The sequence below is a fragment of the Ictalurus punctatus genome, chromosome 1, assembly GCF_001660625.3.
Source record: "Ictalurus punctatus breed USDA103 chromosome 1, Coco_2.0, whole genome shotgun sequence".
NCBI classification, from domain to species: domain Eukaryota; kingdom Metazoa; phylum Chordata; class Actinopteri; order Siluriformes; family Ictaluridae; genus Ictalurus; species Ictalurus punctatus.
The window spans coordinates 34,835,793-34,847,262 of NC_030416.2; the positions used below are offsets into that span (position 1 = coordinate 34,835,793).

General features: G+C 42.7%; 1 protein-coding gene across 2 annotated transcripts in view; it reads right to left on the reverse strand.

Moving 5' to 3' along the window:
- Positions 1 to 542: 542 nt before the first annotated feature.
- Positions 543 to 11,470, reverse strand: part of myo3a (myosin IIIA) — a 95,086-nt gene continuing 84,158 nt past the window's right edge. For both annotated transcript variants that reach the window (XM_047158591.2, XM_017481750.3), the window contains 5 exons: positions 10,475 to 10,622; positions 5,282 to 5,373; positions 5,151 to 5,182; positions 2,812 to 2,955; positions 543 to 1,000 (listed from right to left, as the gene is read on the reverse strand). In XM_047158591.2, coding sequence (XP_047014547.1) covers positions 892 to 1,000; positions 2,812 to 2,955; positions 5,151 to 5,182; positions 5,282 to 5,373; positions 10,475 to 10,622 — 525 coding nt within the window. In that variant the 3' untranslated portion in view covers positions 543 to 891. The remainder of the gene's footprint in view (positions 1,001 to 2,811; positions 2,956 to 5,150; positions 5,183 to 5,281; positions 5,374 to 10,474; positions 10,623 to 11,470) is intronic.

Sequence of the window (11,470 nt, forward strand, 5' to 3'; positions counted from 1 at the left end):
TTTTTGCCTCTCTTTTTTTTTAAATAAAAAAAAAAGCACATTCCACAATTTTGTAAAAGTCATTGCTGTGCGGTTTTCCTCGCCTGTGATTCAAAACATCGTAGTCCTGATGATGTGATTTTGAAGAAAATGTCAGGTCATGCTAGCTAGCTAACTAATTTTTAACAGAGGTGCGGTCAAATAACAGAGACGCACAGTTCAGTGATGTAGTGGTATTTCATAATAAGCAGCTCCTCCATTTTTTTACCGATCAAAAAACATCACAGCCCTGCCTTCTTGCTTCCTATTGGCTCAGAAGAACGATGTTTATTAAATCACAGGTCAAAGTTCACGAACGTAACTGCAACCAGAAGCAAAAGCATGCCTTTCACATCCCGCGTCCTTTCCCCTTCAGTGAATCAGCCTTTCCGGCGGGTGAGTTTTATTCGTATTCAGTCCGACCGCTGTTTTAACTAAGAAAGCGTAGAGCGTAGTCCTCAGATGTCTTCCTTATCGCTATACCAAAGGCTCAAAAATGCTAAAAACTAGGCCCAAACCATAAATATTGGCACCAGAGCTGTGCAAGGATATTCCAAGGGAATCACGAGAAACGTGAAAAAAACATTCAAGTACACAAAGCATAAGAGACAACGGTAAAGTGCACACACACATAGTGCAGGATGACTTAACAGCCAGTCAGTCAATTTCTTATATTGTAAACTGTCTTATTTAGTTATGTACATGAATTGTTATCCTGAGATGCTAATTAAAGCAGGTTGCTAATAACCTGTTAACGTATAAACGCTAGTGCAAGTTCATGCTAGTGCATTTCCATTAGGGTTCATTTCTTGTTAGCCATGCTCTTCATTTTCGGAAGTATTCCTAGATCCCTATCAGCCCAGAACACAGAGTCTAGCTTTGCTCGATTAGCCTTCCTCTCTGAGAGGTCTTCCTCAGCAGCTTCCTGTAGTCGTGAGGATTGTCCTCGTTTTCCATAGAGAGCATTCTGAGAAGAGAGTTCCTGTGGACACAGAGAGGAGCAGATGACGATATAAATGGCATGGAGCATATGAAGCAGGAATAAAAAGAGACTGTGTGTATGTGTGTGTGTGTGTGTATGTGTGTGTGTGTGTGTGTGTGTGTGTGTGTAATGGAGCTGTTTGTCTTTACACAACTTTATCATCTCACGCTTCACCCAATACATCACTGTCTCGGAATATTTTACACAGTTTATGCATTTTCTGGCAAGACGTGCAAGGTCATATTCAAAGTCGGGGCCTTCCACGAGTGAGGATTTAATACAGACTACAGACTGAAGAGCAGTTTAGAAGTTGCGCGTGAGTTCGGCGGCGAAGTTCGATTTAAGCAGAGGAATTACACACGATCCCGGCCTTAAAATTAAGTGCGTGTTTCTTGCATGATATCACCTGGAGTGGGGAGAAGTTCTACGTCCAGCGGACTGCCTGACAGTTTGGTTTAACCAAAATGTGTCACAGTGAAATGTATGTGTTGGCTGTATATACATTCAAAAACATCATAGAATGCCTTGCTCCAATAATAAGTACATTTTAAAATATCACATTCACATTTATGGCATTGGCAGAAGCCCTTAACTAGAGTGACTTACATTTATCTCGTTTATACAACTGAGCAGAGAGGGTTAAGGGCCTTGCTCAAGGGCCCGACAGTGGTAGCTTGGCAGTGCTGGGGATTGACCTCCTGACCTTCTGATCAGCAACCCAGAGCCTTTAATCACCGACCCACCACTGCACCCCCTTAATTAATTAACGATATTGTTCGTTCAAAGTCCATGGAAAGTTTTGTTTTTTTCTCACACGGGAGACGATTTCTTAATCTCAGACATGGCCAGGCTTGGGGAGTAACGGGATGCATGTAACGGTGGATACAAAAAAAAAAAAAAACAGTAGCTGTAATCTGTTATGGTTACGTCAAAAAACAAACAAAAAAAGTAATTAGATTACAGGTACAATGTGTAAAAAAAATGGGAACACTAACAGGATTGCAATTTTTGTTTAGTTTAAAACTAAAGAAATGCCTGTTTTGACATAACACAACACACACAGCTGCTTGTTCTGGTTCTCTCTCGCCGGTCGTGACTCACACGAGCAACAAATGACTTTATTTTATTAAAACCAAATCCAATCACTGAACATGTTTTTAAAGCTCTAAGTAAAAGTATGGCTTTTCCCTGGACTTTATTTACACGTGTAAAATAGTCAGATTGCATTACTTCCATATTGCGATACTTGGATCACGTTACTGATGACATTTTTGAAATAACCCTCCCAACCCTAGACACTGTTTATCTCAGGACTGAATTTCTACGAATAAACTTACGAATGCGCATAGCCTGTTTGTTCTGGCCTCCTGACGGTGTAGACGCCGGCGTCTACGGTCTGACTATTGCGCAAAAAATAGCGACAGTATCGGCTAAAGCTGCGCGTCGTCTTTCAAAAGTCATAAACGATCCGTCGACATACGAGATGTGAGCTTTCTCCGTCTCGTTGTCGTGAAGCGCTCAGACGGGTCGCCTCGGCGACTCCTTACACCCTGCTGGAGCTCCTGACGTAGCGTGGCCAAGTATATACCGTATACGTTTTACAGGAGAGCACGATGAATGAACAAAACCATTGGTGTCCATTTATAAATTCGACAGAACAAAATAGTGAATTAGTGAGGCGTGATGAAAGCGATGAAAATCTTAATCGCACGTTGTTAGGAACTTTCCTTAACATGAGCTGTGCACTTAATAGAGAGCTGTATAGACCATACACACGTGTGGGTGTCATCTGGAGTTTCAGACCCACTCACCGGTCCTGGTTTGAAGATTTGGGCGTGTTAGACGTGGGGGTCTGGGACTCTGGTATCTCTGTGTCTCCGGACGTCTCGCCTGTGGATGTATTGCTGTTCAGACTCTGGTAATACTGATCATCGGCATCCAACAGCTTCTTAGTGCTGGAGATAATAGAGAAATAAATGCACTGGGGTCATCATGAGGTCACATGACCAAGAAATGGTAGCTATTTTTTTGTGGTAGCCCAGGAAGGGGTTTTTCTACTACAGTATATATGACTGAAAACTACATCGTCAGTCACATGTAAAGCTGTAACGTCTGACATGGGAAAGTCCTTCTGGTTCCTCGGTAACATGAAAAGCTGCTTGTTTATATTATTATTATTATTATTATTATCTTCAAGAGAGAGAAGAAAGAGAAGCTGGTGAGGGGAGTGTTTTGTAGCGATAAACATCAGCTTCAGCTTTAAAGATGAGGTTCTAGAGCGTTCCACAGCTCGTGTAGCTGTACAGTAATAAGGTCTCACAGGTATCTGAGCGTTCAGCCTCCCGGAGAAGATCGGATTCACTGCCTGTCTTTTTCCTGTGAAGGACTCCAACAGCAGTTTTCCTTCAGTGGGCTTCTCTTCTCTTCTCTCTCTCTCTCTCTCTCTCTCTCTCTCTCTCTCTCTCTCTCTCTCTCTCTGTGTGTGTGTGTGTGTGTGTGTGATGTAAGCCCCACTTTTCACTGTGAGAATCTCCACTGACTGACACACACACACACACACACACACACACACACACACACACACACACACACACACACACACAGCATGATGTGCAAGTGCACAATGACAATGTTTTTCTGCGGTCGGCCATCTTTTTTAACTGCATGTGATTTCACAGGACATCTTTTCTCACTGGAGTTGCTGAACATCAACTCTCTCTCTCTCTCTCTCTCTGTCTCTCTCCCTCTCTCTCTCTCTCTCTCTCTCTCTCCCTCTCTCTCTCTCTCTCTCTCTCTCTCTCTCTCTGTCTCTCTCTCTCTCTCTCTCTCTCTCTCTCTCTGTCTGGTGTTTCGCCAGCTTTTCTGACTTGCTACAATTTCCTCTCCTCCTCCTTGTTCTCCTTTCTCCCAACTCCTCTCTCTGTCCTCCTTTTTCTCTTCTTCTTTCTTTCTCCTTCTCTTCTCCATTATCTCTTCTCCTTTCTGTCAATTTCTTTCTCTCTCCTCTTTCTTTGTTCTCCCTGCTTTCCTTTGTCTTCTCTTCCTGTTTCTCTCTTCCATTCTTTCTCCATTCACTCTCACTCTTCCTTTCTTTCTCTTCCTTATACTTTCCTCCTTTTTCTTTTCTCCTTTCTCTCCCCCAGCTCCATTGTTGTTTCTATCTATCTATCTATCTATCTATCTATCTATCTATCTATCTATCTATCTAAGAAGACATCTTAAAATGCTATTTATTCAATGTCAAATGTCATAGCTTCAGCGCACCATGAATGGTTATAATATAGGACTGTCTCTCTCTCTCTCTCTCTCTCTCTCTCTCTCTCTGTCTCTCACTCTCTCTCTCTGTCTCTCACTCTCTCTCTCTCTCTCTCTGTCTCTTGTCTTCCTCTCAGACTGTGATCCTGCTTGTTGTCTCTCATGTTGACCTTCTCACTCTTAATGATGCATGTAAACTACTGCTGTCTGTCTCCATCTGTAAATCACTGCACCTGATGTCTCCAGAGTCTGTTTTTCTCTGCATGAGTGTGTACACACACACACACACACACACACACACACACACACACACACACACACACACACACACACACACACACACCACTTTTCCACTGCTCTCAAGACTCACTGGTCACTTGTCTTTGTGTGTGTGTGTGTGTGTGTGTGTGTGTGTGTGTGTGTGTGTGTGTGTGTGTGTGTGTGTGTGTGTGTGTGTGTGTGTGTGTGTGTGTGTGTGTGTGTGTGTGTGTGTGTGTGAAATCTCCTAAGTGAACACACACATTTCAGCTCGCATTCCATTCAACACTTCTAATCCTGCAACCAGAAGACTTTCGATAAAATAGTTTTAAATAAGTGTTAAAAAAAGTCATATTCATAACAATTTGAATAAATTGTTAAATTAAAACATTTAAAAACTTGAATCATTTACTCATTTATACAGTTAGATTTTTTTTTTCAAGTTTTGGCCTTTAATGAAAATGTTTTTATTCGTATGTGTAAATGTTTACACTATTATAAATTATTCTGTGATTATATTTTTTTGCGTAATTTGGATTTTGATCACACTTCCTGTTGAATTCCGCAAATTGTCTGCTTTTGTTAAATTCCTGTCTGCGTTTGTGTTTTTGAGTGTACTCAGAACTAACTCGCTCACCTCTGCTTCCTCGCCCTCTCCTGGACGGACCGCTGTGGAAAACATGACGAGAGAGAAAAACCATGAGCCGAACACACAGGAAGTGGATGCAGAACCTAGCTACGGTTCACTGTGCATGAACATGAACTCACGTGGATGAGGCTGTAGTACGTCGAGTCTTCAGGAGTGCTCAGAGTCTTTGGTTTGGTGCTTCGGCGAGACATCCGTGTCTGCTGTGTACCGGCTATCGGGAAAAGAGACGAGACATTGTTATCTTTGTGCTTTATCTTTGAGGTCAGACTACAATTACTGACCTTGTGTTCTATACACTGTTACACAATAACAATCATAATATTCAGAAACCCTCTGAAAACCCCCAAAAACCCTCCAAAACCCTCTGAAAACCTCCAAAAACCTCCACAACCCTCCAAAACCCTCTGAAAACCCTCCAAAACACTTCAAAACCTTCCAAAACCCTCTGAAAACCCTCCAAAACCCCCCGAAACCCTCCAAACCCCTCTGAAAACCCTCCAAAACCCTCTGAAAACCCTCTGAAACCATAAAACCATCCGTACCCCTCCAAAACCCTTCAAAAACCCTCCAAAACCCTCCAAAACCCACCGAGACCCTAAAACACTCCAAAATCCTAAAACCCTCTGAAATCCTCCAAAACCCTTCCAAAACCCTCTTAAACCCTCTGAATCCCTCTAAAAACCCTCCAAAACCCTCTGAAACCCTCCGAATCACTCTAAAATCCCCCAAAACCCTCTAAAACCCTCCGAATACCTCTAAAAAAAAACCCCAAACCCTCTAAAACCCTCAGAATCCCTCTAAAAGCCCCCCAAAACCCTCTAAAACCCTCAGAATCCCTCTAAAAGCCCCCCAAAACCCTCTAAAACCCTCCGAATCCCTCTAAAAACCCTCCAAAACCCTCTAAAACCCTCCGAATCCCTCTAAAACCCCCCAAAACTCTCTAAAACCCTCCGAATCCCTCTAAAACCCCCCCAAACCCTCTAAAACCCTCCGAAACCACTCGGAAACCCCTCCATAATCATATAAAATCGCTTAAAATATGATGAAAAGTGCCTTGATTGTGGAACCCTGTTACCTTTTGCACTCCTACAATTGGGGTCAGAGGTCAATCTAGGAAACATCATTGAATTACAGCATCCGAATACAGATACTAGAGTTTTCCTGACCAACGCATCTGTATGGTTAAGTATTTCCACTATGTGGTGCTGACCGTAGTCTTGGTAACGTACGGAAAATAAAAATCATTCGAGTTGATCGTAAATGACAGTTTGAATTTAGTTCGCTCGCTTGATGTAAATGTTCCACTGAAAGACACAGACGCTAACCCCTCGCTTGAGTCTTGATCATGCATATACAATAGTATTTCCTGTTCAAAAGTGCAATAAGTGATTTTTAAAAAAAATTCTCAGCCGTACAAATAACGAGGAAAAATGATTTTAAAAAATAACGGTTTAAGCCACGGCTTGAGAACAAGTTTGGAAAACTGTGTTCTGGTCCAGAATGATCGTTTGTGTCTGGATGGCCCTCTTGTCAGCCATTTTGTAGACCTTCATCTGAAATCGGTAAGCACCCAGCGCAGCCAGGTCATTCTTAACTGAGCAAAAAAACATTTTTTAAACGAAAAATCACACGAAACACAGTAAAACCGGAATAAACACTGGCAGCGCTTATGATGTGACTAGTTATACAGAGAGCTAGGTTTAAACTCTCAACGTACCGCGTGTGTAAGGATCGATTTTACACCCTGACTCACGATCAAACTTGTGCTGCGTCTGAGTGCTCGTGCATCAAAGTGTGTGTTTTTAAACAGTGTAAACAAGCATGAAGACGTCTACGTAAACATGCTCTTTATATCAAACCCTGTTTACATTTAGGATGTTTTCACGTTTTGTGGCGTTTAGTCTGTTTGATTTTCTCTTTGATGTGGGTCGTCTGTGCCGGTGAAAGCAGGGTTATCACCTGCAGGTGCAAAACAAAATAACCGATTCCACATGCAGCCCTAGGCAAAATATAGGAATGGGGCCCTATTCAGTTGCAGACATTTACCGTTATTATCTATATACCTCTATTATACCTCCTATATATATATATATATATATATATATAATTTGCATTTGTCCCTTGCTTAGACCATCTGAGCATGGTGGTCTCCATCCATGTTCAATTGCGGTTGCGGAGGACATTTTTCTGTAGATGTGAGATGCTAAAATGCGCCAAAGGACCGAGCTAAGTGCTGCGGAAATGTGCTGTGTAATAATATATTGAGCGTGGATCCACGTTCTCTATGCTCGGGTGATTTTTATGATTTCTACGATTTACGTCGTCGTCGTATTTCTGACCGATGCCCTACACGTCCCTCGGTCGATCCTTTCTCGGTTAAATGAATTAATACGCGGCGAGAAAACAAAACCCAACCCGAACAGCGAACGAAACAAAAGTACACTCTTCCCGCCGCCTTTAGAAGACTGAGATGACGGATATTAGGAAGTCTTTGATTTGTTATCTTAGCGTCGGTGTATTCAGTGCCAGCGTGAAGGCGATTAATCAACGCCGTCAGGTTTCAGCAGGAGGGGGAAGTTTGTAACATGCCCACTAAAAGGTCATCAGTAATTCTCTATTGCTCAGACGACAGAAGCCAATTTAAAGTGTTCATATTAACACTAGGCGTAATTGCAGGAGGTGTTTCTCATGAAATATGATTAGCATTTAATGACCTTTGTAGAAAGAGAAATATGACTGATATTCAAAAAGGCCACTCGGATTTCCGACGTCTTGGAATGAGCAACGATAATCAAGTTTGATTATGATTGTGTGTGTGTGTGTGTGTGTGTGTGTGTTTTATCAGACCAGACCTTTTTTATGACTGTAACAAATGATCAGGAATTACAGTTTCAACTTGTGATCGATTATTATTAGGTCCAGGAAAACTATATACTGTGAATTGCACATTGTCAGTCATGAAAAGGTTCGCAACTGAATTTGTCGTGTGTCATATGGTGCGATTTTCTCTTATTGCGATAGTAAAGAACATTTGGCTTCAGGTAAAAGCGCTGATATTGTAACATTCATGGCAAAAATACAATAAAAAAAAAAATCATTCCTGATAAATAATTATGTTTATGCTTCACAGGCTCTGAGTTAATAGATTCTTCAGCTCCACAGTGGACAACATTAAGGCAGGCACATTTACTGTTCTTTCTCTCTCTCACACATCCTCCCGAAGCAATTACACATCTCATCTGATGAAATCCAGTGAACAACAGATGTGCACGACAAAGCGAATTTTCTGATGACACGACCTGCCGAGAAGCGGCTTTCCTCTTTCGGCACTTGGCATCTCCTGTGTTTCAGACGATCAGACATGGTGATGGAAAAAAAAAAAAGGACCTTCATTCCCTGATACGATCTGCAGAAGGAAAGTAACTCGAACTGACTGGAACAAAGACTCAGCACTTGCTGCAGGTTGCAGGTGAGGCTCCTCGTGTGAACGGTACAGCAGCGCGCCATTGTAAAGGAAAAATGAGGCACACTTCGACGGTATGTTAAGAGAGCGAGAGCGAGAGTCAGAATGATGCAGAGGGACGCGGCTAAGAAATGACGCTAAAATCCGAATGTGTAAAAGTCATCGCTGGGTAGACACGACAGCGCCACGCGATACGGAAAACCGACAAAATGGAAGCTTTTCAAAGGGAACTCAACGTTGTGTGAGCATGAACGTAAAAAAAAAGAAGAAAAGAAATAATGCTGCGTTCGACTTGACTTGGAATTTGGGAAGTCGGAGCTTGGAGTTCCATAATTTTCTGCACATTTGAGATACAAAATGAGAAAGAAAAAAAAAACATGGACACCTGCATGAACGCTTGTTTATTGTTTCCTCCATTCGAGCACCAAAAGCTCCGTAAAACAGAGAAGCAAATGCTTTAATAATCTTATTAAGAGTAAAGTATATATGTGGTATTTTTATACTGTTGACAGTCGTTTACGAGTCATTTAGCACCAGGTTCGACGCAAAAAATCGCGGTGCGCAATCGGAGATGGTGCGGCGTTCGTCCGGCCACACCCCGGTCCGGGGGACTCCCTGGGTACTCCAGACTAACCGAATATCAGCGGCGTTGCGGTATCATTACGTTTAGGCGGGATTCTTACTTAGAGGCGTTCAGTCATAATCCCACAGATGGTAGTTTCGCACCAGTGGCTCCTCAGCCAAGTACACGCACCAAATGTCTGAACCTGCGGTTCCTCTCGTACTGAGCAGGATTACTATTGCAACAACACATCATCAGTAGGGTAAAACTAACCTGTATCACGACGGTCACTGTCAACAGTATATAAATACCACTTGAATAAATAACACTGTTGACAGCGGACACTTTGCTATGATGTCTTGTGCTGATATCTTTGTTGTTGTTGTTTTTTTTTCCTCATGTGAGATTAGAAATTTCACGTTATAAGCTTTAGTAGAACTTGACATTAGACCGAAACACACCACCAGACAACTGGGAAATCGTCTAGGTTACACATGTAACCCTGTTCCCTGAGAAGGGAATGAGACATCGCGTGAGCGTGACGCTGTGGGGAACGCTTCCGGGCGTGACCGGTATCTGAAGTCTGTGTGAAATCACACCAATTTATGGCTTGCTGTGGTTAGGCGACGTGGCATTTCACGCATCGCGTGACCATAAAACGGCGCCTGTAAACCACATCGTCAGCTTCTTTGTCTTTAACGAAGCCGCGTGTCCGTTCTCAGTGTGAACAAATATTGGGAAAACTTCAGAGAGTGTGTCACTCTCTGCTCTAAAAAAACAAGATGTATTACAGAGACACGTTTTGTGTGTGAAGTGTATGGGAGTGGAGCATGCTGCGGCAGCCCTTGAGGGCGCTGACTGCACTCATCGTGAACACTTCACAATGAAGCGGCTCTGCTCTTGGCTCTTTCACTTCTCAGCCGAAGGGAGAAGGGTTTCGGAACCCCAGGACTCTGGGCCAGCCGCTGTCGGGGCAGCCGGCCGGCTCAGATCCTGTGGGTTCCGTAAAGATCTGAAGGGGGAACCGGAGATGAACGCTGTTCTATCTCTTGCTCTTTCCTCTGGATCCGACTCTCCGGTTCCAGGTTTTGGAGCTTGCGAAGCAACTTCTCCCTCATTAACCCAAGCTCAGGATCAAACTGGAGACTCTGGAGCTCTGCCACTCATTGTACTGATGTATACTTTAAACATGTTATGATTTATTCTGTGATATGAATAAAGAAAATAGTTCAATTAATGATAAATCTCGTATTGTGTGGTAACTGTGACCGTGATGTGAGGCTTTACCCGAGGGCTGTTGATCAGTCCCGAGAGAACTGTTCATGACCTGTCCCCTTGTGAACATGCCGTTGCTGCTTGGGTTGATCTGATGAGCCATTATGATCTGATTCAGCTTCTGCTGCAGCATCAGGAAGTCCTCCGAGACGCTGCTTATCTGGACAGGAAGACAAAAGAAAAAATGTCACGGCTGCCAAAAGAAACAGTGCTGTATGTCATAACACCATTTACTCCGCTGTGTCTCAAGAGATGTGGAGACAAATGATCAGTCCATTACTGTTCAGTTCGTGCTGCTGAATCGAGAATGGTGTAAATCAATAAATCTTTCTGGAATCCTGTCATGTTGGCTAGTTAGTTGTTTAGAAGATTACGAACTTTCCGTAAAAATTATTTAAAAACGCGCAACAGAAATCCTGTAAAGGATAAATCACGTCAGAACTTTTTCCACCCTCAATGTGAAGCGCAATTATAAAGATTAAGTGAAAAACAATCAGAAACATTTCAGGGAGAATTAGGAAAAATAAAAAAGTTACAATAACCAGGTTGCATAAGTGTGCACACCCTTTTATACCTGGGGATGTGGCTGTGTTCAGAATGAACCAATGAACCACATTCAATCTCATGTACAAAAGTAATTATCATGCAGCTGACATCAATGAAATGAAGACCCGCTGTTTCTGTGGGATTTTCTTCACATCTTCTTGGTTTAATTTGACTGCTGAAGAAACGGTCCTCAAAGAGCTAACAAAGCCTGTGTAGGGTCTCACTGTCGAAACGTATCGATCAGGAGAGGGGTATAAAAAATGTCCAAAACATTAGATGGACCATGGAACATCATAAAGGCCATCATCACCAAGTGGAGAAACAGTGACATCACCAAGAACAGGACATCCCTCCAAAATTTACAAAAGGACAAGACAAAAACTTACCAGGGAGGCGTCCAGGAGACCTACGGCAACATTAAAGGAGCTGCAGGAACATCTTCTAAGCACTGATTACTCTGTG